This window comes from Rhamphochromis longiceps, linkage group LG14, assembly GCF_057381845.1.
Source record: "Rhamphochromis longiceps isolate RC_006_pf linkage group LG14, R_longiceps_female_GT1.1, whole genome shotgun sequence".
In the NCBI taxonomy this organism is placed as follows: domain Eukaryota; kingdom Metazoa; phylum Chordata; class Actinopteri; order Cichliformes; family Cichlidae; genus Rhamphochromis; species Rhamphochromis longiceps.
In genome coordinates, this window is record NC_140570.1 from 5,118,271 (window position 1) to 5,140,834 (window position 22,564).

The 22,564-nt window shown below is 39.3% G+C and overlaps 1 protein-coding gene and 1 long non-coding RNA gene across 5 annotated transcripts in view; one reads left to right on the forward strand and one right to left on the reverse strand.

The window, feature by feature from the left end:
• Positions 1 to 4,200: 4,200 nt before the first annotated feature.
• Positions 4,201 to 9,491, forward strand: LOC146653454 (uncharacterized). The gene is made up of 3 exons (XR_014907306.1): positions 4,201 to 5,602; positions 6,890 to 7,012; positions 8,381 to 9,491. It is a non-coding gene; the product is annotated as an uncharacterized LOC146653454 (long non-coding RNA).
• Positions 9,492 to 11,965: 2,474 nt separating this feature from the next.
• The window catches only part of nf1a (neurofibromin 1a), a 134,757-nt gene continuing 124,158 nt past the window's right edge, over positions 11,966 to 22,564 (reverse strand). For all 4 annotated transcript variants that reach the window (XM_085380819.1, XM_085380818.1, XM_085380820.1 and 1 more), the window contains 8 exons: positions 20,971 to 21,128; positions 20,626 to 20,748; positions 20,396 to 20,514; positions 20,210 to 20,310; positions 19,406 to 19,548; positions 19,128 to 19,174; positions 16,527 to 16,743; positions 11,966 to 14,865 (listed from right to left, as the gene is read on the reverse strand). In XM_085380819.1, the coding sequence (XP_085236945.1) occupies positions 14,723 to 14,865; positions 16,527 to 16,743; positions 19,128 to 19,174; positions 19,406 to 19,548; positions 20,210 to 20,310; positions 20,396 to 20,514; positions 20,626 to 20,748; positions 20,971 to 21,128 (1,051 nt within the window). In that variant the 3' untranslated portion in view covers positions 11,966 to 14,722. The remainder of the gene's footprint in view (positions 14,866 to 16,526; positions 16,744 to 19,127; positions 19,175 to 19,405; positions 19,549 to 20,209; positions 20,311 to 20,395; positions 20,515 to 20,625; positions 20,749 to 20,970; positions 21,129 to 22,564) is intronic.

The following is a 22,564-nucleotide window of genomic DNA, read 5'->3' on the forward strand; positions in this document are numbered from 1 at the left end:
GCGTTCATATAATTTTACTATATAAATGAATGCCATCACGTTAAGGCAAAGGTCACGTTAGAAATAGCACAATATTACAACCGGAAGGATTTGCACCTTGTGTGATAAGTAAAATTAAATTGGGGCATGTCGTTGTAATACAATTTTCTGCTGGACAACCTTGAGTCATGGCATTTATTTATTTATTCATGTCACTTTACATGGTTGCAGACCAAGAACCTTACAGCTCCAACAGGACAATGTGCCCCCCCCCCCCCACACACACACACACACAGCAAAGCTGCTCAGAAACAGTTCTAGGATCAAGACAAGGAGCTCAAGGCATTGACCCAACCTTAAAATGTCCCAAATCCCCTTCCAATCAAAGACAACATTACCTGGGCATTATGCATTAAAGTTAATGATCAAAAATGCAGATCTCTCTGTTATTCAAACTGAGAGAGAGAGAGAGAGAGAGAGTCGTTGTGCTCAAATCAACTGCCCTTACTCAGACACACCTGACCAGTCTCACAACACTGCTTTTCAAAGTAAGCCAAACACTGAGCACTCACAGAGTCCAAACCTCTCTGGTACCTCACTATCTGGGCAGTATTTCCTTTTAAGGCATTAGTACTTTATTGTGAATATAATCATTTGGTTTTCTTTGTTTGTTTGTTTGTTTTTAACATATTGTACTTTAAGTTTGTAGTGCAGTAAAAACAAGTACAAAGGCTTTTGTTATATACCCTGTTGAAACACATTTATACTTGACATAAGTCTTTTTTTTGTGTGTCCAGTTTGGATCTTTAGCCATCAGAATTGTTGTCTTAAGGCCAAGAAAGAAGCCAAGCGGATTTATTTTACCAAGTGGATCATCATGGTCTTGCCATATTGGTCCATTTGATTGACCTTTATTATAATTATGAATTTATTTTATTTTCAGTTGCTACAAACGGGACAGACATGACTGGGGGATAGGACAGGGAGAAAGAATGAAAGAAAGAGAGGGAGAGAAAGAAAACCAAAGGGGAGAAGAGACGGTGAGAAGGGGGGGGGAAGAAAGAAAGAAAAAAAGAAAAACAAACAAAGCACCTGGATCACCTGTATGGAGAAAAAAAACAGAAGAGAAAGCAAACAACACAAGAGCAACATAATAAAAAAACAGCACCATCACAATAAACTAGCTAGCAGTAGATATCAGTAGATACTAAATAATAAACGATATTGTGCAGCACGCAAGATAGACAGCGCACAATGTGCTTTGAGGCAGCAGCCAAGAAAGGTGTAGTCCGCGTCTGTGAACACCCGTGTGTACACCTGTGTGCACACCTGTGTGGATCAGCACGCTTGTATTCCAAAGGTTTCTCCATGTAACGATCTGCTAGGGACTGTGGGGAGCCATAGCCCCGTCCACCAGGGTATGAAGCAGGTATGGAGGAGATCCAGGCCTCAGATATCCAGAGGCCCCAGAGTACAAGGACCCGAGGAGGACCACCAAAGGGGGGGGGAACCGTGCCACCCTCCTGGGAAGAGCTGAGTAGAGCCCCAAAGGAGAGGTCACCCCACAGCTACGGAGCAGAGGCCAGAGGGGGTTGCAGTGGCGTGCCCGCGGGCTCTGCCGGCAGCCAGCTGTGCCAGAGAGGACTGAGCTTCAGGCCCAGAGGCCCCCGGAAGGAGCCCAGCCGGGCCACAGGCGCCCGGCCCCGCCAATCGGCCACCAGGAGTGAGCCGGTACATACATGAGCGCCCAGCCCCAGACGACAAGGACCACCAACACACCAACGTCTGAGGGCATCAGCCACCGGCAGGGAGTGTGGTGAGGGGAGATAGGCCTCCGTACTTTAGAGGACCTGAGATGTACCCAGAGAGGTTGAGTCTAAGACCCAACCTGACATATAGACACAGACGAACAGGCACACGCGGACACAGACGTGCATTCCCACCCCATATGCACAACCAAATACTCGGCACTCACCCAACGTGTAGACAGACACAAATAGACACTGCACAGACAGTCACACTCCCCAAACATACTCTATATCCCAGGTCCAGGTACCCCCGCCCTCAGAGGGGCAAGCCGCACCTAGACCCAGGAGATGTAACCCTTGTCTCTGGGGTGGAGGCAAGCGGACCACCTCCTTATCTGCAGTAGCAGGGAGGCCCCGCATCCCAGACCCCAATCTGACGGCTAACAGAACCGGGGTGAGTGAAGACCTCAAACCTCCCTACGCCCGCTCATATGTAGTGTTGCTGCGTGCTGTTCTAAAGTGCATTTAAAACTCAGGAGAGTTTTACTTGACATAAGTTTAAGTATAATTATTTTGTGTTCATTTCATTGTTTAGTAAAGTTTATTTACTGTACATGTTTAGTAATACATTGAACACAGGTTTTAATCACAAGATTATTTCTTTTTCTAAAAAATACGAAACAAACTTTTCACAAAAAGTAAGGTTATTTGTCATTGGCAGATGACTTTGCAAGTTTTCGTGGATACAACCCACATCCACAACGCTGCTGCTCAACCCACAAATGCATTTACCTTACAATTGTGGCACCAGTCAAGGAGAAAGAAACAGGCTTTCCAGTGGTATAAGATTATAAATTGGGAGAACATCTCTTAACTGTCATAGATCCCAACTGAGTGAACAAAAACAGCCAATCAAACAAAGAATATAAAAAATCAGGAGATGCTTTTTGTCCTAAAATGCAAATCATTCAGCAAAGTAAGAGACACTTTAACCAGGTCAGTTCTGTAATTCCAAATTTCAGTCAGCTGAATGACATCTCAAAATTAAAATAAGTTTTACTAACAGACTGCTTAAATAAATTACAAGAAATCTTTCCCGACAGAGTATGGGTTATGTTAATACTGACCTGCAAGCTCATTAGAATTGCACAATCTCTGTTTTTGCCTTATGTAATGTACATACATATACATTTGCATGTTTCAATAAATCACTATACCCATTTTCCATTTTTCCTGCTAAAAGTATTGAGAAAATGAGTGGTGACCCAACCTTCTGGACAGTACTCAAAAGAGTCACAGAATAAAATTTGACAGCCAAATGTTCACTTTTTAAAATGCAGAGCCGTTCAGCATAAATTGCTATTCAGAATATCAACCAACTTGTCAAGCACAAGAAATGTACATTCTCTGCATTTAAAAGATTTTGTTGTTTTTTGACAACAAGTGATGGTAGCTCAATGAATAAGACACAGTATAACTGTTTGTGCATGATTTTTCACAAACATTTGACATTTTGACACCCTGGGTTAACTTAGAGAGTTAATAACTAGCTTTGTGTGGCCACTTATTGTGTGTTAGTTGCCTCTTTCAATCATCAGATGACAAAATGGTGATTTTATACAGGAGAAGCTGAAGACGTGGAGGCGTGTAAGACTGCAACTCTGCTTCCGGGTCCCAACTCTGGATAAAGTAAAAGAGACGGACAAGACACTAACACCTATAAAAGAGAGGAAACAAGTGAAGTAGCTGGAATGTTGGAGTGTTTCTTCAGTTTAACTATAACAAGTGGACTGATTTGGATAACACATGTTGGATTTGATAAATTGTATAGGAGGACAGGAAGAGTGGTGTGAATGTGAAAACCTGCACACCACTCCTCTTGACCTGTACAGGTTCAGTAAGACAGAAACTTTTGGGCTACCTCTTGGTCTCCTGTATCTCCCAAGAGGTTCATTAAAGCATTGATAAACCGCCAACAAGACGACACCACTGCCATCATCGATACAGGCTGAAATATAGGTTCAAATTCAGAAAGCTTTAAAGAATGTGGTTACATTGGCTAATGATTGGGGCTTTAAAATATTTATTGATAAAAATAAGTGTATGATAACTGGACATAAAAGGAAGGGACCAACTAAACATCTGCAAGTCTACGGAAAGGACCTTGAGAGAGTCAAGCAGTTCAAATTGATCAAGAAGCTGGATATAATTTGGTCGAAAACTCTGCACCACTCCAATATTGTCCTTTTAATAGAAATGTGTGAAATGCCTTTGAAAATGAGAAAATATAGGCTTGGGCTGAAGTATTTAATAAAAAGAAAAGGACAAAATGTAATAGTTCTGGTTAAAACTGGGCTAGCACTGGGAATTCTTGGGATCAGCAAAGAAAGTCAAAATCAACTTTAATGAGGAGTTGAAATCCATCACATGAAAAAATTGGCTTTGTTGACATGTGTTAGGTATTTTAGTACCATGGTAGCATTTTCTGGATATTGTTTTATAGTGACATTATACAGGAAAACTCTGTCATTCAATAAGGCCCCTTTGTTTTAGTTATTTTTCTCTTTGACCCAAGAATTGATGTGTGAGAATCACAGGCTGGTACAAGGTTGAAATACCACAGAGATCACTCCCTCAGCTACATTAGTTTCTTAATCTTTTAGACGCCTGTTGAAGGCCAAATGGTTTGTTTCAGATTTCACTAATGAAAGAACTCTTTGTTTTGTGCCTTGAAAATATGTCGCTGAGATAATCACAATTGTAGCTGAACTAATAAACTACACAAAGGATGCTTCTTCACCCAAGGGCAGGAAGACGCTCCCTTATCTTGGTCTGTACTGGTTTAAACTGATAATCTGCTGTCTCATGAATTTTACCCTCTATATAAACTGTTGTACTTGTGAATAAAGTTGAGTCAATTTGGGAAGACAACCTGAAGCAGTCTCTGTTTTCTTGTTCTCCCAAGCTGCTCCCGAGCTCGTACTAACGCGCTGAATGGCATGCTTGAATATTACTTGAGAATATATTTGACTGTGTTACAGACTAAGGGACATTCTCTGCTGATAGGTGAAGGTACATTCTCTGCTGATAGACGTCCACGCCTCGAAGGAAGTCGATCCACGGATTAGGCCCTGGAAACAGTTTCCTTCAACATGGATGTGTGTTCTCCTGTCTGTTGGTCAGGTATACCATCATGGCTGATTCTAGGTCCATACTCAACAAGAACAGGAAAAAGAACTCAGTAGATATCGTAAAAATAACCTACTCTAGGATGGAACACCTTTGGATTGGCTATTTACAAGTTTATACAGATGGGTCAAAGGTCATGTAAGTAGCAGAGTGGCTTGTAGTGTGTACATACTGAAAACAGAGTTTTAAAAAAAGCTTGTGTATATCAGATCAGTTTTATGGGCTCTCTGGTGGGTTGAGGACCAAAGGCACGATACTGCATCATATATACAGTGATTCAGCTGCAGGTTTTTTAGCATTTAAGGAGCAGAACCAGACCTGACCTGACTCTAGAGACACCTCGATGTAATGCAGCAGCATGTTCATCAAAGGAAAAAGCTGTTCAGAGACTTTGATCAACTGGAAAAACTGTTTTCAATATTTTTAAAAGGAAAGCTGTTACATTACTTATGCAGTGCTAACCTGTTAGAGAATATAGAGACCTGAGACTGAGCGTGTGGCTAGCTCGCTTATCTAGAAGAAAACTTGGGAAGTAGTGAACAGTAGATGGCAGCAACACGCCATTGTTTCATCTAGCCTGCCAAACCAGCGAACCACTGATCATTCCACTGAGAGATTTGGAGCCAGCGAGGAATAAAGGAGGTTCTGTTGTGTGGGAGAATTTTGAGTTGATTTTTGTCGATCAGGTGGGTTTTCCAGCTTTGTGTTCTGGCCGTTTGCTTTTTGTTTTGTGCGTGTTTATTATATCTGAAAACGGGAAAAAGGTAAAATGTCAAAAATCTGCTTCCATAATATAAATATCATTAAATAACTTTAGAAAAACTTCCACTTGACTCTTTACATGTAATGTTGTAAAACTATATATTTTATTGTTTAATTAATCTGAAAATGTTAGTCTGCCAAATGTGCAGCAATTGAATTTATTTATTCTCTTTAGCTGATAGTTTGTGGGGCCCAGGTAGACTGTATAACTGCATCTCTACCAGTTTCTCTGCACTCCAGCCTCCTCTGTGCCATGTGAAGGGATTTTCCTTAAGGCAGGAGAAATTATCTCCACAAAAAGGAACAGGTTCAGTCATCGCACACTAGAACAAATTCTCTTCTTAAATAAAAATGAGAAAGGGTTACCTTAAATGCATCATGTTTTTAATTTGCAAGTTCATAAGCATTTTCCTTTTCCATTTCACAATCAATTCTACCCCCAGGTCAAAAATATGTCTGGGGAAATTTCCCTAATATAATATTATTTATAAATACACCCGTCCACTGCCAGACTGCAACTGCACCTTATGTACATTCTGTAGTATTCATTCCACCTCATTTAATTTCTGTATTTTATGTATATAAGTTTAGATTAGTTATTTATAGTTGGTTTACACAGCTTTGTGCATGTATGTGTACGCATGTGTAATGTATATATAGACACGTGTGTGTGTGTGTGTGTGTGTGTGTGTGTGTGTGTGTGTGTGTGTGTGTGTGTGTGTGTGTGTGTGTGTGTGTGTGTGTGATGTACATTGCTGTGCTTGAGAGCCACCATCTACCGGAACCAAATTCCTTGTATGTGTCTGCACATATACTTGGCCAATAAAGACGATTCTGATTCTGATTCTAGCGATTAATTGCATACCTGCATGGAGGCAGGACCTCACAGCAGAAGCATACTCCATAATGTGTTGTACATTATTATATGTATATATTATATGTAACGTGGTATTTTTCAATTATTGTATTTACCAACATCAAGAAGTCACAAGCAAAGAAAGACCACACCATGGTGCTTAACAAGGAGAGTTTACTGGTCAAAACTATTTATTAAACAAATAAAACACATTTTTTTAACCACCAAAAAAATACACGTTCAAAGCAACACAACGGCGGCCCAATATCAGACAGAATTCCACTCAGTAGAGTGGGCAATCATAATGAAGCAGTTGGTTTTATTTTGTGGATTCACGCTGCTCTTCATATTTTAGGCCACCAGATGTCACCAGAGAGGACTGTGTTGAAAAGCTTCGAGTAATGAACCGTTTTTCAACACAAGCTTCAGTGCTTCAGAAAGCGTCATTTGACCATCACTACCGTCAGGTATCAAGCTGGTGAGTTTGGCTGTGTAATTTACACACCTACATCATCGCATGAAAATCTCTTAAAAGTTTATTTTGTGTCACAGAAACAGTAATATTTCAAACTCTTTACCCGCCCTCCTCCGCCATTTGAGTTTTGGACGAAATGCATTCTGGGATATTTGGCTGCACGCTCGATAGAATGGGAGGAGCGAGAACACATCCGGGCATTTTGAGCGTACTTGGAACACTACTTGGTCTGCGACTGATGACGTATCACAACTCAAGTACATACAAATACGCATATTGAGAAATGGCCAGAGTTTTAAAGAGGAAGTGAAGAAAATATTCCCGTGTTTCACTTAAAAAGGGATTATGTTCAAATGAATGGTCATGTGAGAACATGCTAAAGACAAATCTAACTGAAGTATAATTACTTTAACTGAAACTTGAGTTATATCCATAGTGAATGTTCAAATGGGAAATAGATTTTCTATTTTAAGAATAACACAGAAAAGAAGAAAATGTAATGAAGTGATTTTGAAGTTTAAACTTAAACCCTGTATTAAATCATGTACGTGAAGTCAGATAGGCCCCATTGTAATTGCTCCGTTTATTATTACTATTATTTTCCCCCAAAATGGTCTTTTTAACATGCTCAAAAACTCATAAAACTGCGATATTTTTGGTTAAAACTTTTGATTTTGCAAATTTTGTTGTACTTTTGCAAACTCCTAGGGATTTTATCGGCTCAACTTCATATTTGGGAAGTCTAAACTACAGAAACTGCAGAGCTTTTGCGTTTTCTTCAAAGGCGGTGGCCGTGGCACCACAGCGAATTTTGATCATTCGCTATGGAATTTTAATATGCTGTCACCCACACATGCATTATCCAGTCTGGACCAAATTTTTCATATGTGATCAGGCTTTGACCCTGAACACATTTCATCTGCCATATTTGACAATGGTCAAAGCGCCACCTAGTGGGAACAGTTGGTCTTGGGTTACATTAACCTCTTAAGACCTGGCATCCACATATGTGGACATCCCATTTTGGGTTATATAGACCAAAATACTCAATTTTGCTCTACAAGGGCCTGATATCCACTTACAAGGACATTATACTGCTACTGTTCTATCGAAATTTTAAACGAATATCCTCATATGTGGCTCTCATTTTTCTTAGAAACAAAAATCAGGTAAAAAAAATCTGGTAATTCTTTGTTTTTACATTCACTGGTTCCCAATATGCCCAAATATCAAAGAGAAATGAAAAATGCATGCCGTGGAAGAGTTCAGGTCTTAGGAGGTTAAAAACTATGAGTTTTTGTTAAAGGGTGTGAAACTGGCAGCTTTGGCAAATTTCAATATTTTCACATGAAGCTCGTAATTGCTCCACAGGCATGAGAAGATCTAGCTCATCTTGATTACCAGAGTGAAGAAACACAAGGAGAGGGGACCCCCATATCCTCCACAGAGCTAGTGGGGACAACAACATGGACCCATCAATCATCACACAGGATGGAGGAGGCAATAGCTGGCTGACCTGGCTTACTTCATCTGAGGGCTTAAGAAATGATTGCTCCAGAGGTGTGGGTCGTCCCAGGGTTAACCCTGAAGTTGCCTGGACCAGCCAAAATCCTGCTTTGTAGTAGATGCCTCTGGTCAGCTGGAGCCTTTCTCAGCAGTTTGCCGTTGGATCTCTTTGCGCCTCGTTGGCTCTGGCTTCCTCCATGCTGGTCATTCTAAAACTGTATGTGGTTCAGAGCAAACCAGCTTTTGTGGTTAAAACTGGAATGCGAGTTTATATTTTAACCAACTGACTTATTTTACTTTTGGTTTTGCAATTAATGAAATGTAACTTCACAAACACAAGAAATCAGTTGTATGCTGGTTTATAGCAGACAGGCATAAATTAGTAATCTGTTTTAGGTACCAAATTTATAGTGAAGACCAGAAGTATTAAAATATTAAATTACAAATTTGGAAACAGAACTGTAAAAGAAACAAAATTATGCTCTGATTTTTTTTTATTATTATTATTTTTTACAATTTATAAAAAATAGATTGAATTGGCTAATAATATCGTCTTATTGTCTGTGCCAGTGGATATATGGAAAAACATAACTGAATTACTTTGACGATGAAGATAAAATAAGTAATATATATATATTCTCCGGTGTCTTTATTTATAATGACCAAGTGTAATTCACAAAAGAAAAAAGGTATATGTTTCATACCAAAGATTTTGGTGTCACAACTCAGTTAAATCTGAACAACAATCTTCATGTCATTTATAGATTGCCTGTAGTCCACCCGTCTACATCATTTAGTGTATGTTTGTAGGAACTTTGACTCCACCCTTGTAGGTGGACCTACGCTGCAGAAGATAGTATGAAGATATGAGATATTCACCTGAAACAGACCTACGAGCACTTTCTTTTAGAAACTTAATTTTACATTGTTGCTAAGATGTATTTACTAAAAATGTCACACAAATTCATAATTTTGAAGAGTAAACCATTTTATTACTAACACTGGAGTAGTTAAATTTGTTTATTATTATACAGAAACTAACTGTTTTACAAAAACAAAATGATACAATGTCACACATATGTACAGTATAGTAAATATACCATCTCAAATTGTACACAAAGTATTTACAATTCCACACATACTGCATTAAAAACAAAACTCCGGCTAATACTCTACAGACATTGAATTTTGCATAACATCAAATAAAACATGCCGCATTTTGAGGTTTTTCATCTTTACAAACCCATGACCATTTTTAAATTAGTGCAAGTTAACCACTTGTGTCAGAGGTTATGGATATATATTTTTAATAGTTTCATTCACACAAGTCAAACTAAAACCTGGAAATAATGGAAACCCGTTGCCTTGTTCCTCAAATACAGCTGACCTTCAGATGTTTCCTGATTGTGTTTGGTTAAAGGTATAGTAGCTGATTCTTTGACCGGATGGCTGTGGACATAGTTCTGTAGTATATCTTTAACAACAGTTCACTTGTGAGGAGTGGTGAGCAGACTTACTCGTGAGATGTTTCAATGCAATTCTGACACTGAACTCTAAAGAAATATGTCCCTTAACAGCATCAGTGACTGTATGATCCACATCTCATAAGTTTCTCATTGAGTTTTAACAAATTGAAGGGTCAAAAGAAAAAGAAGAGAGAAAACTTGATGCTGCATTTTGATCTTAGAGGAGGCCTAGTTACATAATCTCAGTGACTGCAGTGTGGCTCTAGAAAATATTTGGGAAAATCTGATGTCAAATAAGATTTTAACACATCACACTCGTGGTATCTGTTCAGTATCATCAGTAGCTTCGAGGTCTGGAGATGCTTCAAATGATAGGAAGGGCTTTTTTTTTAGCAGTTATACAGCTGTGAGTCATACCACCAACACTTTCTAATGCCAGGATTAGAGACAAAATATTACATGACATCACATTTGATGTTTTTTTTTGTTTTGTTTCTTTTTTAAATTCCCATTATTAAATTCACATTGGATGACAATCAATCTGACAGAATGGTTACCTTATTTTTTACCTCATAATACAACTTCTACAACCAACAGTAATACAGAGTGCACTAACAGCCCATCTTTGACAGTCTCTAGTTTCACATCTGCCTGTGACCTGGAAATCCATCTCTGCATGAAAGTTGCAGTTCTCAGATGAATGATGGCGTGATTTAACTATACACATCCAGTGTATAAAAAATTGCATCCATACATTCTCATCACGTCAGTGTGAATTTTTTTTTTTATAAACACTGACGTTCATGTTCATTGTAGACAGGTGCTGTGGTGACTCATTTCTCCTTGCATTTGCGCCGCCACCACTCATGTTTTGGGTGTAAGGGGCTAAGACTATAGGAGAGGATTTACACACTGGAAATGAGAAAAGTGGATGAGGGAGCTAGGGTCAGACAACACTTTTCTTGTTCCCAGCAGCCACTTCCTTTTAAATCCATCCTAATGACATCTCACAAATCATGAAAGGCACCATGCTACGATTCGTCAGGAAGCAATATTGATGGATCCAATTATACGTCTCTGTCAAACTAAGGCAAAACATTTTGGTCTCTATTACCATCTATTCTGACAGAATGAGTATTTCAGATGGACAAATTGTGTAGCCTGAAGTTGACATAGAAGAACTGTCAAGTGTCCAGAGTCACCTGCATTTTCAGCACTCTGACCAGAAAGCTGCAAGACTGAAGCCCACTGGAACATTCAGAAATGTTTTTTTCCTCCAGGCCCTTTCAGATTGTACATCAATGGGACTCTTTGGGCATTTATTAATTTCTGGTACTTTAAAACTATGTTAGGACTTCAGCAATACATATTTCTTGTTTGAATTTGACTCTGTGATTTTATACAAGAAAATCTGTTAGCGATGGCCTCATGGAGGCCAACATAAGAAGTCACGTTTCATGTGTTCATTTATTTAACTAAACATCCTTCATTAAAGGATTTCTCTATCTCCTTTATGACAAATCTCATGATATACTGACTGAAAGAGCTACATGCACAGTAGAAAATAACATCCTGTCAGACCACTACAAGACAAGGAAAGAAATCTGTTGCGACCGATTCACAGATGTATCAACAAATGACATTAATCTTTAAAAAATATGTTTAAAATAAATTCATAGTTGTTCAACAATACTCAACTCTTTTTATGCATAGATTAAAGTGTTTTGACTAACTGCACAGGTCCAGGACACAGTGTCACTACAAATTTTGTGATCACTTCCAAAGCAAGTCATTTTCTCAAAACAGCTACAGGTTCCAACATCCAGATCAGCCTGCAAGGCAGGTTAAGTAATCTATACTGACCGTCGTGACTGCTCGTGTTGTCAGAGGTTTATTGTTATTGTGAAGAGTAATAATAATAATGGAAAGACAATAACGATAGCAATGACTGGCAGTTTAAAAAACCCAATAATGAAAGAGCCAATAATTTTTAATGATTTAATTTTAATTGTGAACAATTTTTGGAGTATTGTGACCAACATATGTAGTGAGTGGAACAGTGTGAGTGTAAAAGTAAACCATTCCGGTTTCTTATACTTTGACACCATTGCACGTAGAGACGTGTTGGGTTGTACTGCAGATTTGTTTTGTTATCTCACTTTCTATTACCACATGCAGGCTGCCCTGAAAGTTAGAACTGCAGTACAGCATCTAAAACACAACAGCATGCTTTGAAAACAGTCAGCAGTGATGCACAGTTCCCGTGATATGTAGTAAATGAGCTGAAACACAATTCTTGTTATGTAGACCGTTCTAAAGCCACACAGATGAAAAGCATTTACTACCACGTACTTCCCCCAAAGAATCTGCTCAGTCTCTGCAAGTGAAGACCTGTCATCTCTATGATCATGCGGACTGGGAGCTCTGGAATTACTTTAAAGGACTGAAACCGAAACCACATTTTATTTCACCATTTTTCAGTAATGCTAGAAAACCATACCAAATGGAGCGGGGTATGATGCCCATTTCTTTCTGAATACCTGATCTTTTTTGTGGGCAGCTACATATAAAGTAAATGTCCAGCACTGTCAGTTGCCACTATAGTCAGTCACTTTGTCACCCTCTTTGATCAAACATTTTGTTCTCAGAAAAGGTCAAAGGAGCTATAGAAATGAACCATAAGTCACAGTCTTAGTGCTTTGTTCTGCTCTGTGACCTATTGTTTTGGGTAATTTTGTAGAAAATTGTCTAATTTTACACTTTTTGGTACTGCTGTGAGCTATCAGGCGTATATAAAGATAACATGACACCTACATCTTGGAAACAGGTGCTTCTGACACTGTTGACATAATTCAGAACCAGTTTCTGTCCAGTAGATGGGATTCAGACATGGTTTTAAGGGCCGGGCAGATGGACGATTACTTAATACTCCATCTTAGCAAAGACATCTGGGGATAAAGCAGCTGATGGCTATAATCACAATTTAAAAAAAAAATGTCTGTTTTAGGCTTATTTTCAAAATCAATGTTTATAAGAACATGAAAAGTAAACACGAATATTATTATTTCAATACTGGTAATGTTTGCTGATAAAACAAAGTGTCAATAAAATACATTTATTTTGAAAATCATCCTGAATAATAAAGGTAATGAGTTTCTGTGAGTAAATAATTTTGTTATGAAAATGATGATTGCACAGCAAAGATCACTGAAAGCTCAAAACGGCAGAGGCTCAGGACGTGAGCTACGGCTCGTTTATGAGCCAAGTAGAAGGCAAGACTCTGGCTGCATGACAGTGACGAGTTTTTTGATTTTCACTTTCGTACAGAAGGGAACAGTGGTGACTTTAGTCAGATTTAAAAACAGAAGAGCACAGTCAACTCCTCTAACAGACGAAGCTGCTTACTGGTTGGACTTTCCTTTCAAGGATCCAGCTCAGACTGCCGAGATGAAACACACCTAGACACCACGCTGTCCACTATGAGTTAAATCTCTATTTGAACAAGTAACTCAGAAGTTGGCCACATATTGCACCAAGCTGACAGTAATGTGTTCTTCCGGTTTGTGTGAAGGAAAAAAAAAAAGGTAGAGGTTGACAAAGTTTGAGAGTTGAGGATTATTGCCTATTACTCAATTTTCATGGTCCATGTGTAAACAAATTTAATGCTATGCTGCTAAAAAAAATACAGTTCATAATAAAATATCAACAAAAAACACGAGGACAGAAAAACCAAACAAACCCGAAAGCTCGCAGCTATTTACAGATGCATTTTCTCTAGTGTTTTGCAATCTTCATGTTGAAAGACAGTTTATGGAAAGTAAATAGATGAATCGTGTACTATGATCTACTTGTACAAGATAAATATTTTCAGGCAGCAGGGTATATTGATGATTGTATATTTGATGATCATTGGAGGCCTGTCGTGACATAGCTTGGTGAACTTGTGAAGATATGGATGGCTCGCCTCCAAGATTAGTACCTGGTCTTTGTCCCCAGCAAGATTTTAATTTTACTTTACAAATTGTACACATTGAAAAACCCTGACAAAGGCACACCATGGAGAAAACATCCACATCTAAATTAGAACTAAGGACTAGTTATACATAATCTATGTAACATATGTACAGTACTGGGAGAGGGGAGCTGAGATGTCCAGAGAAGAGGTCTTTTCTCGCAGACACACCCAATCACCTATTTACTGTTGTCGTTTGGTCCATCTCACTGACACTGGAATATTTAGTCTGGAGGAAGGCCAAGGGACTTGCCTGAAGTCAGAGACTTCCTGTTTGGACTGTGCCAACTGAGACACATCACAGTCGACATCCAAATCCATTCACATGGTTTTCCCTTCAGTGTTTTCCACTTAAAGTGTGGCTTCCCTCACTGCAGGACAGTTAAAGTGTTTCCAAACACTGTCCCTATGAAGAGAAGGAGCCTGTCTGACACCATGTACTCTCTAAATTTAAAGATTTGAGAAAAAAAAAGAAAGAAAGAAAACAATTATAATGATAAAAAAATTATAAAATAAATAAAAATCAAGCAGCAGAATTCAAGTTTGCCCTTGCTAATATTCCTCCTTGTTACGAAACACACGATCACCTGTTCTGCCAAAGCAACAACCGTGAAGGAGGAACTAAAGAGTAAATGTGGAGTGCAGCATGAGGCCTGGCAGGCCTGGGACAGGTGGAGAGGGGGAGAAAGAAAGTATATGTGTGACGGGGCAGCTGTCTTCTCTGGTCGATCAGACAATCTTCTTGATGCTGGGTCTCTTGAAGCTGCCAGCACTGCGCTGCTTCTGGACCTGACTGGCTGAACCATGGCGAGTACGACCTCCACTGGACAAAGCTGAGCTGGGGGACAACTGGACATTCTCCTTATCTACACCTGGAGGAACACAGGGATGACAGGCTTTAAAGGCATTCCCTTCGTCTGGGATTGTTTTCTCGACCATTTCATTTTTCTTAAAATCTCTTTAGATTATATTGTTATTGAGACCAACCACATGTTTCTAATCTTGGGAAATTATCTAATTAAAACATTTACAAGTCTGATGAATGAAAGGTACTGCGAAGAAGACGTGGTGCAGCGGTTAGCACTGTCGCCTCACAGCAAGACGGTCCTGCATCTACATCCAGGGGCCCTTTCTGTGTGGAGCTTGCATGTCGTCTCAGTGTGTGGACTTTATCTCTGGTATTTCGGCTCCCTCCCAGTCCAATTTGCATCTTAGGTTGATGCAAATTGTCAATGAAAACGACTGTCTCTCTATTTAGCCTGTGCCTTATGACTGCTACAATACATGGATTTATGGATGGATGCTAACAGTTTAAGAGTGGTAATTCTTTTGGTTAGGTAGACTTGCAGAGTTTGTAAATGTGTTTTTTTCTAGAAACATCTCTTAGCTTGTTTGTAATATTGTTTGTCTAATTAAACAGACATCAAATAAGCTCTTTGAGTTTCTTTTCCTTTCTATACTGCGTTGCATTTTAACAGAATTTTTGTTTTTATATGTGACATGTATTTATTGTACAAATAAAGTAAACTGCCACTCACTGTTAATTTCCTAGTAGTCTTAAAATGTCTATATTATATCCTTCAACCTCATAACAAACTGTTGAAGAATCAGGTCAGGACAGTGTCGAAAGATGTTCTTTGTTACATCCTGCACACAACACAAGGCCCAAGGCAGACCTGTTGTGGAAATAGCTATAAACCATACCTCACAGCGGGTGCTTATTTAAGCTAAGGGTGCTTCCTGGGTTGAGCATGCAGAAGACGGAACCGCCCGCTTATTATGAATTTGCAGCAGCTCGTCTATTCTTAAATAGACGAGCTGCTGATGTTACTGTAGCCTGGTTCTAGAGATAAAGGTGAAAAGGGAAACAATGCAAATTTAGTATTTTTTAACCACACTTCATCAGGGCTGCCAGTGTAGTGGAAGGTTTGGTAGACGTGAGTACTGCGTCAGAGACTTTATTGAGATCTCTTTGATCGCAGGAGTGATCATGTCGTGCAAGTCAGAACATCTAAAACATCACCTCTCCCATCACTGACTACTTTCCTTTAGAAAGATGTTTTTAGAGCAACTTCAAGTAACATGAACCGTTCTCTTTATGTTTCTGTGAATCTTCTTTGATGATTAATCACTAACAGATTAACTTTTTTGGTTTTACTGTCTGTAACACAAGACACAGACAGACGACTGACATGAGGTAACACTACGCATGTCTCAAAGTCTTCTCTTTGTGCAAGCAGTAATTCTAGTCCAAAAAAATAATTCTCAGCATCTAACCCCCTCGAGATGATTGATGAAAATTTCCTGGTAAATATTTAACCCTTTACAAGAAATTTCTTTTCAAACAAAAGGAGGTAACGTAGGACAAGAATGTGACCAGCTTTCTCTCTGGACTGTGACTTGGATGAGAACATTTTGATTTGATTTCACTAGATGATGAAGTAAAACATGTAGACGAGGTGAAAAAACAGGAAGCTTTAATACAGAGAGTTAGAGTGACTGTATGCTTTTTGTTGTAGAGAGAGATGGACACCTGGTGAGTGCTGTGAAGTGGCCAGTGAGGTCATCGAGTTTGACAGGTTGAGGTTGGCAGTGATGCTAAGCTGGCTCTGGCTGGTAGGAGGGTAGGGGGAAGTAGGTGTCCTCAGTTGCTCCTCCCCTCGTTCCTCGTCAGCTGCTGGCAGGTAGCTGTCAATCAATGCCTCCAAGAACTTGACAATCAGCTCAGCGTAGTCTGGAATCTGGGTTTGCTGCACAAACAACAAACACAATGAGCAACATCAGAGTCAGGTAACAAGGTCTAACAGCAGCACAGACGAGGTTCATCCTCAGTCAGTGAAACCCAATGTCGTCTGCATAACAACTGCAACCAAATGCCGAAAGAGCATAAGAATCTGGCCCGTGTCAACACTTTATCGGGTGGATTTTTCAGATGGGATGGTAACATGCTCTGTTTCACTGGTTATAATTAAAATTATTTAACATTGCTTTACTAATTGCGTCATGAAAACAAACTGTTGGTGGTGTTGACAAAACTGCTGTGCGCATGAGAGGTTTTCTTAATTTAGACATTTGATTACCTCCCATAGACACTTTTTATTTTGAATACTTGCTGGACTCTGGGCTTTCAACAACAACTAATTCTCTTTCTTCAACCTTTCTGTTGCAGATTTCCTGGTGTGCTGAAGAATATTTTTGTGACATGACCCAGTTTTTATCAAGTTTTAACTGTCAGACAGTTGGCCCCTTGACTCTAGAATATACAGAGGAGTTGATGGTCAACAAGGTGGCCAGATGCTGTAATTAATGACAAACATCTCCAATTTGTTCTTGTTTATTCAAAGAAAATGGTTCCAGAAGTCTTGTGGTTTGCTCTGATGTATCTTTACAAACCTAATCAGTGCTGCAATGTTCATTTTAGAGACAAACGGCTTTCTTCTGGAAATCCCTCCAAACCAAGCCACACTGGAGTCTTTCTTTACTTGTACTGTCATAAACATTTAACATGCTACCTGAGGCCTCTGTAGCCTGCCTTTAGGTATTTTGCAGTTTCATTAAGTGCAAACCATTGCATGGTTTGAGTTAAGATTGGCAACTGTTTGAGTCTTTCCACTAATAAATAATAATGCCAAAACTGGATTTCTAAAGGTGCTGACACTTTCTGATGATTGGTTTATCAAGTGCATTTTATTAGCAGCACCTGGCTGCTACTCACACTCTGAATTCTTTTGGAAGGAGTAACAGTACACGTATACAGGACTGCATAGAGTTCTTTAAACTTAAGTGCTGTATTAAAAGAAGAATGGGGAAAAAAACAAGAGAACACAGAAATAAATAAGAAACTAGTGATATTTGGGGGTGCAAAACATACACAGTCATGCCCCAAAAAAGGCACAGGAGATGCGATGAGCAGAAAGACTCGGATAAACTCAAATACCGATGACTAAAAATAAGCTTTAAGTCTAGTTTTAAAAGACTTAATTGAGAGAGCAGATTTGACCAACCACAGCAAACGTCCGGTCCCCTCTGAGTTTAAAGGTGCTTTCACACCTGATGTGTTTAGTTCATTTAAATTGAACTATGGACTGGTTCTTATATATCGCTTTAAACAACTCATTTACACCCATTTGCACAAGCACTTTTTTCTATGCTCTTTCTACACAAGTGATAAGATGGAACCTGAGGTACACAGCAAAGTGTTGCTGTTGAAGAATAATTTCCAATGATGACAGAGAAAGTTTAATTTTTCAGGTATGAGGTAAAGCGCCCTGAGGCAACTGTTGTTGTGATTGGTCCTGTATAGCAAAATAAAACTGAACTGAACCAGTGTAGTTCTCTGCAGCTGATACCAGCACTAAAGTGCAGGTTGAGGAGGAGGATGGTACAGTCCCCAGAGTAAACTGACAGGAGCACATCATTGTATACTTTTAGCAGGGCAGATTCTGTTGTGGGCCCTGAAACCCGACTGAAACATTTCAAAAATGTTATGCAGTAAATATGGAAGAAATTGATGGAGAAGGACAATAAAACACTTTCTGTGTGTGTTTTTGAGTGATAGAGTCTGTTAGATAGAAATAGAGCATTCATACGGCCCCTGAACATCTTTCTGTATAAACTTAAGTTTTGTAAGCATATGTTCTCCCAGGATCTTAAACTGGTATGTCAAAACTCAAAAAAACATTCCAGTCACCCTCAGAAAAAAGTAGAAGTGTAAACATTAGGATTCCATGCTGAACCATTCAATATCAATATATCAAAATGGGCAACGTTTAAAAATAAAATTAAAAAACATAAGAAAATAAATTAATATTCAGTCAATTAGTCATTTAGTCAGCATTGTCAATGCAATTCAGGAGTCTGTATTATTGAGTTTTGGGTTTTGCTAGTTTTCCGAAGCGGCATAATCCAATATCAACATGAAAGCAGACCACAGATCATTTTCAGCCTCTCTGCTACTTTTTGGTATTTATGTATGTGCTTCCAAGAGTTGATGCTTCATATTTCAACACACCAATTGACAACCTGGTTGTAGATCTGCTGTGTACTTCCTTAGTAAGCTGAAATTCTACTGCAAGGCAGCTGAAGCGGCCCAAGTGAAAATAACTAATTGACAAGAGGAAAATGTTATTTGTACCTTAGAGAAGGGTCCAGCAAACCTCCAAAGTCCATTAAAGCCAAAGCCTGTGAATTGAGAGAAAGGAAGAGAAGGGAATGAAAGTAGTGAAACATCTTCATAAAGTTAAAGACGTCCAATTGTCTTCTTTTTTCTTTAGCTTCTAAGAACGGGGGAAGACAACTCAGTGAATAAATATCTACAAGCTTCTATCCATTTTCAGTACCTGTCAGCATCAGGTGACATAACTAAGTGCAAAACTAGGAAGGCTGGCATGTAGAGCTTGTAAATCAATTTACTTTGTAAATAGGAAGGTTGGTACTGGGGGGGTGACTCCTCATGGTACACCACACTCTGGACAATGCCGTGGACAGGGTTCAGGAGATTGATATCCTGGCACATGGATAGCACAGTGTTGATCTTGGAGTCCAGTAGATTGTGGCTGAGAGGGTGAACAGAGAAAACAATATTGGGGCACATGGTTATGCGGTTATACAAGTTAGCCTTTTAAAAAGCTCAAGGGTTTTACTGCTAATTGAAAGTATCGAGGTACATTTTCACTGACAATTACCACAAAGAGTGTAAAAATGAGAAATAACTTCCAGCATTATAAAATCTTAGTGAAGCGAACACCTATAGCAGAGTTCGTCTGTTCTGATGTAGGATATATTTGTTAAAACCAACATTTTAACTGAAAATATTGGTTAGAAGGCGCTGATAACCATTCAGATAAAAGACTGAGCAAGCTGCATCCTATATGGAACAATGGCTCTTTAATGAGTCTGGGGGTGGATTGGCAAAGTATTGGATTGGAAAGCTTCCCTATCTAAGAGCAAAATGAAGCCTGACCTACCACTACAGAAAATCAACCATTGTCCAAAAATATCCCAGGATAATTTCACCTAATCTGAACAAGAACAGAAGACTGGCAGCAGCCATTTGATCCTGTCTGCTTATATTGGGTCCCAGTTATAACCATGAAGACTTTACCTTTATACTCAAAAAATATCTGAAAAATTCAAAGGTCACATTTTTCAGGTCAAACAAACAAACAAAAAAAGTAAACCGCAAGATAACCAGGACTAGACATGTTCATTACTTACACAACTGGAAAAACCTTTGGGAAGACAACACTAGCTTCAGCTAAATACTCATACAGAATCCGCTGGTCAAAGTCATCAGTGGTGTATTTGACCTGGGTGGCCTGAAAAACAACAACAAGAGTGAAAAGTGAACATGAACTGAAAGGTAACAGCATATAAAGTAAGCTGTATGGTGTGTTTCCTCACCAGCACAGTGAGCAGCAGAGCCTGGATCTTTGGGTCGGTAAGCACCTCCTCGTCCAGCAGAACATTGGACTCTGATACAGACACCTTGCGAAGGTGAGAGTTTCCAATTCTCTGTGTCTCTGTAATTACAACAATCAGGTATCACATAGAATATGTCCTTGAACAAACTTCAGAATCATATCAAACATAGAAGGATGTGCTAGGATCAATACCTTGTGCTATACTCTCACCTATCTCATAGTCGTTCTCTGCTACACGCCTCATCTTTGGAGGGGTAGTCATGCCTGACTCCATTTCTGGTCTCTTTGGTGCTTTGGAGTCTGATATGAGATGATCAAAGCTCTTCCGGGTGCCTAGCCAACAACACACACACACACACACACACACACACACACACACACACACACACACACACACACACACACACACACACACACACACACACACACACACACACACACACACACACACACACACACAGAAGACTTGAAATGTGGCGATTTAACACAGATATTCGGGGGGTCCTTCTAAGGAAAGACTGACAGATGTAACAAAAACTGAGGGATTGGACATACCCAAGAGCTTCTTGGTGTTGGCCTGTGAAGGCTGACCCATGTCGAGGCTCATCGACTTGCGTGTTCGAGGGCTAATCTGGCCCATTGTTGGATAATGAGCTGAAAGGTAGCGCTCTGAAACCTGAGGTGATGTCCACGGCTGAGTCTCATTCAAAGTTCTGAGAGGACAGTAACAGAACAATTGTTAGCAAGTAGGTTACAAACTCATTTTTAACCTAGAAATTCCACAATGGAGGAAGGTGGACAACTGTCCCTAATGACAGATAACTAACCAAACAGAATTGTGGTTCTATCTTTGGTCATGAAACTAAACATTGGACTACTAACTAATACTTACAGGAATAGAGCATGAAATGATGCCGCAATCAAAAAACATATCCGTGCCATGATGGGAGAAAAGAACCCCAAACAAAACAACACCGACAACACACACACACACACACACACACACACACACACACACGAAAAGTAGATGGATAAAATGGAGAACAAAATCCAATCAAGTGTCAATAAGCTGTTAAACCTACTGTCATAACTCCGTTTCTCAGATTTAGTGTACCCTGCAATATGACCTGTCCTGAAGTCTCTAACATTGTGTTTAACTGACATTAACAAATCAGTTACTGCAAACCTTTTAAGGCTTAATTAAAAAAATTGAAATAATTTTAACTGGCCCTAAACTGAAATGCGTGTTAGGGACACTGGCTGAAAGGGGTATAACCACCAGTTAAAAGTTTTGTAGTCATTTTAGATTCTGGATTGCACTTTAACATCAAATTGACACTGCCTAAGGGAAGCATGTGTAATGTAAACAGAATTGGTCCTAGCACAGAACCCTGTGGAACTCCATAATTAACCTCAGTGTGTGAAGAGGACTCTCCATTTACAACAAACTGGAGTCTATTAGATAGACATGATACAAACCACTGCAGCGCAGTACCTGTAATGCCTACAGCTTACTCTAATTCTTCTAATAGAATATTATGGTCAACATTGAACGCCGAACGGAGGTCTAGCAAGACAAGCACAGAGATAATGTTACATCTGTGAGATGATTATGGGTCATTTCCTCTCTAATGGTTAAAATTTTATTTGTGAAATCATGAATTCATTACTAGTTAACGTTAAAGGGATGGTTGGCTCAGTAGAGCTCTGACTTTTTGTCAGCCTGGCTACAGTGCTGAAGAGAAACCTGGGGTTGTTCTTATTTTCTTCAATGTGTGTAAGATGTTCGAGGTTTGTGGAGGGCTTTCTTATACAGCAACAAACTATTTCTCCAGGATAAATGATGATCCTCTAAATTTGTGATACACCATTTCCTCTCCAGCTTATGAGTTATCTGCTTTAGGCTGCGTGTTTGAGAATTATACCATGGAGTCAGGTACTTCTGGTTTGAGATACTATTTTTCACAGGAGCTACAGTACCCAGTGTCATACATAGTATCTATTGTTCAGCACTTTAAAAACACACAAGGCTGACCAAAGTGCTATATAAATAAACAATGATGATGATAGTAAGGAGGTAAAATTATTAACAAGATAATCGACCTCTGTTGGAGCAGCGTTCAGGTAGCTGCTCTGCTCTGTGTTGGTA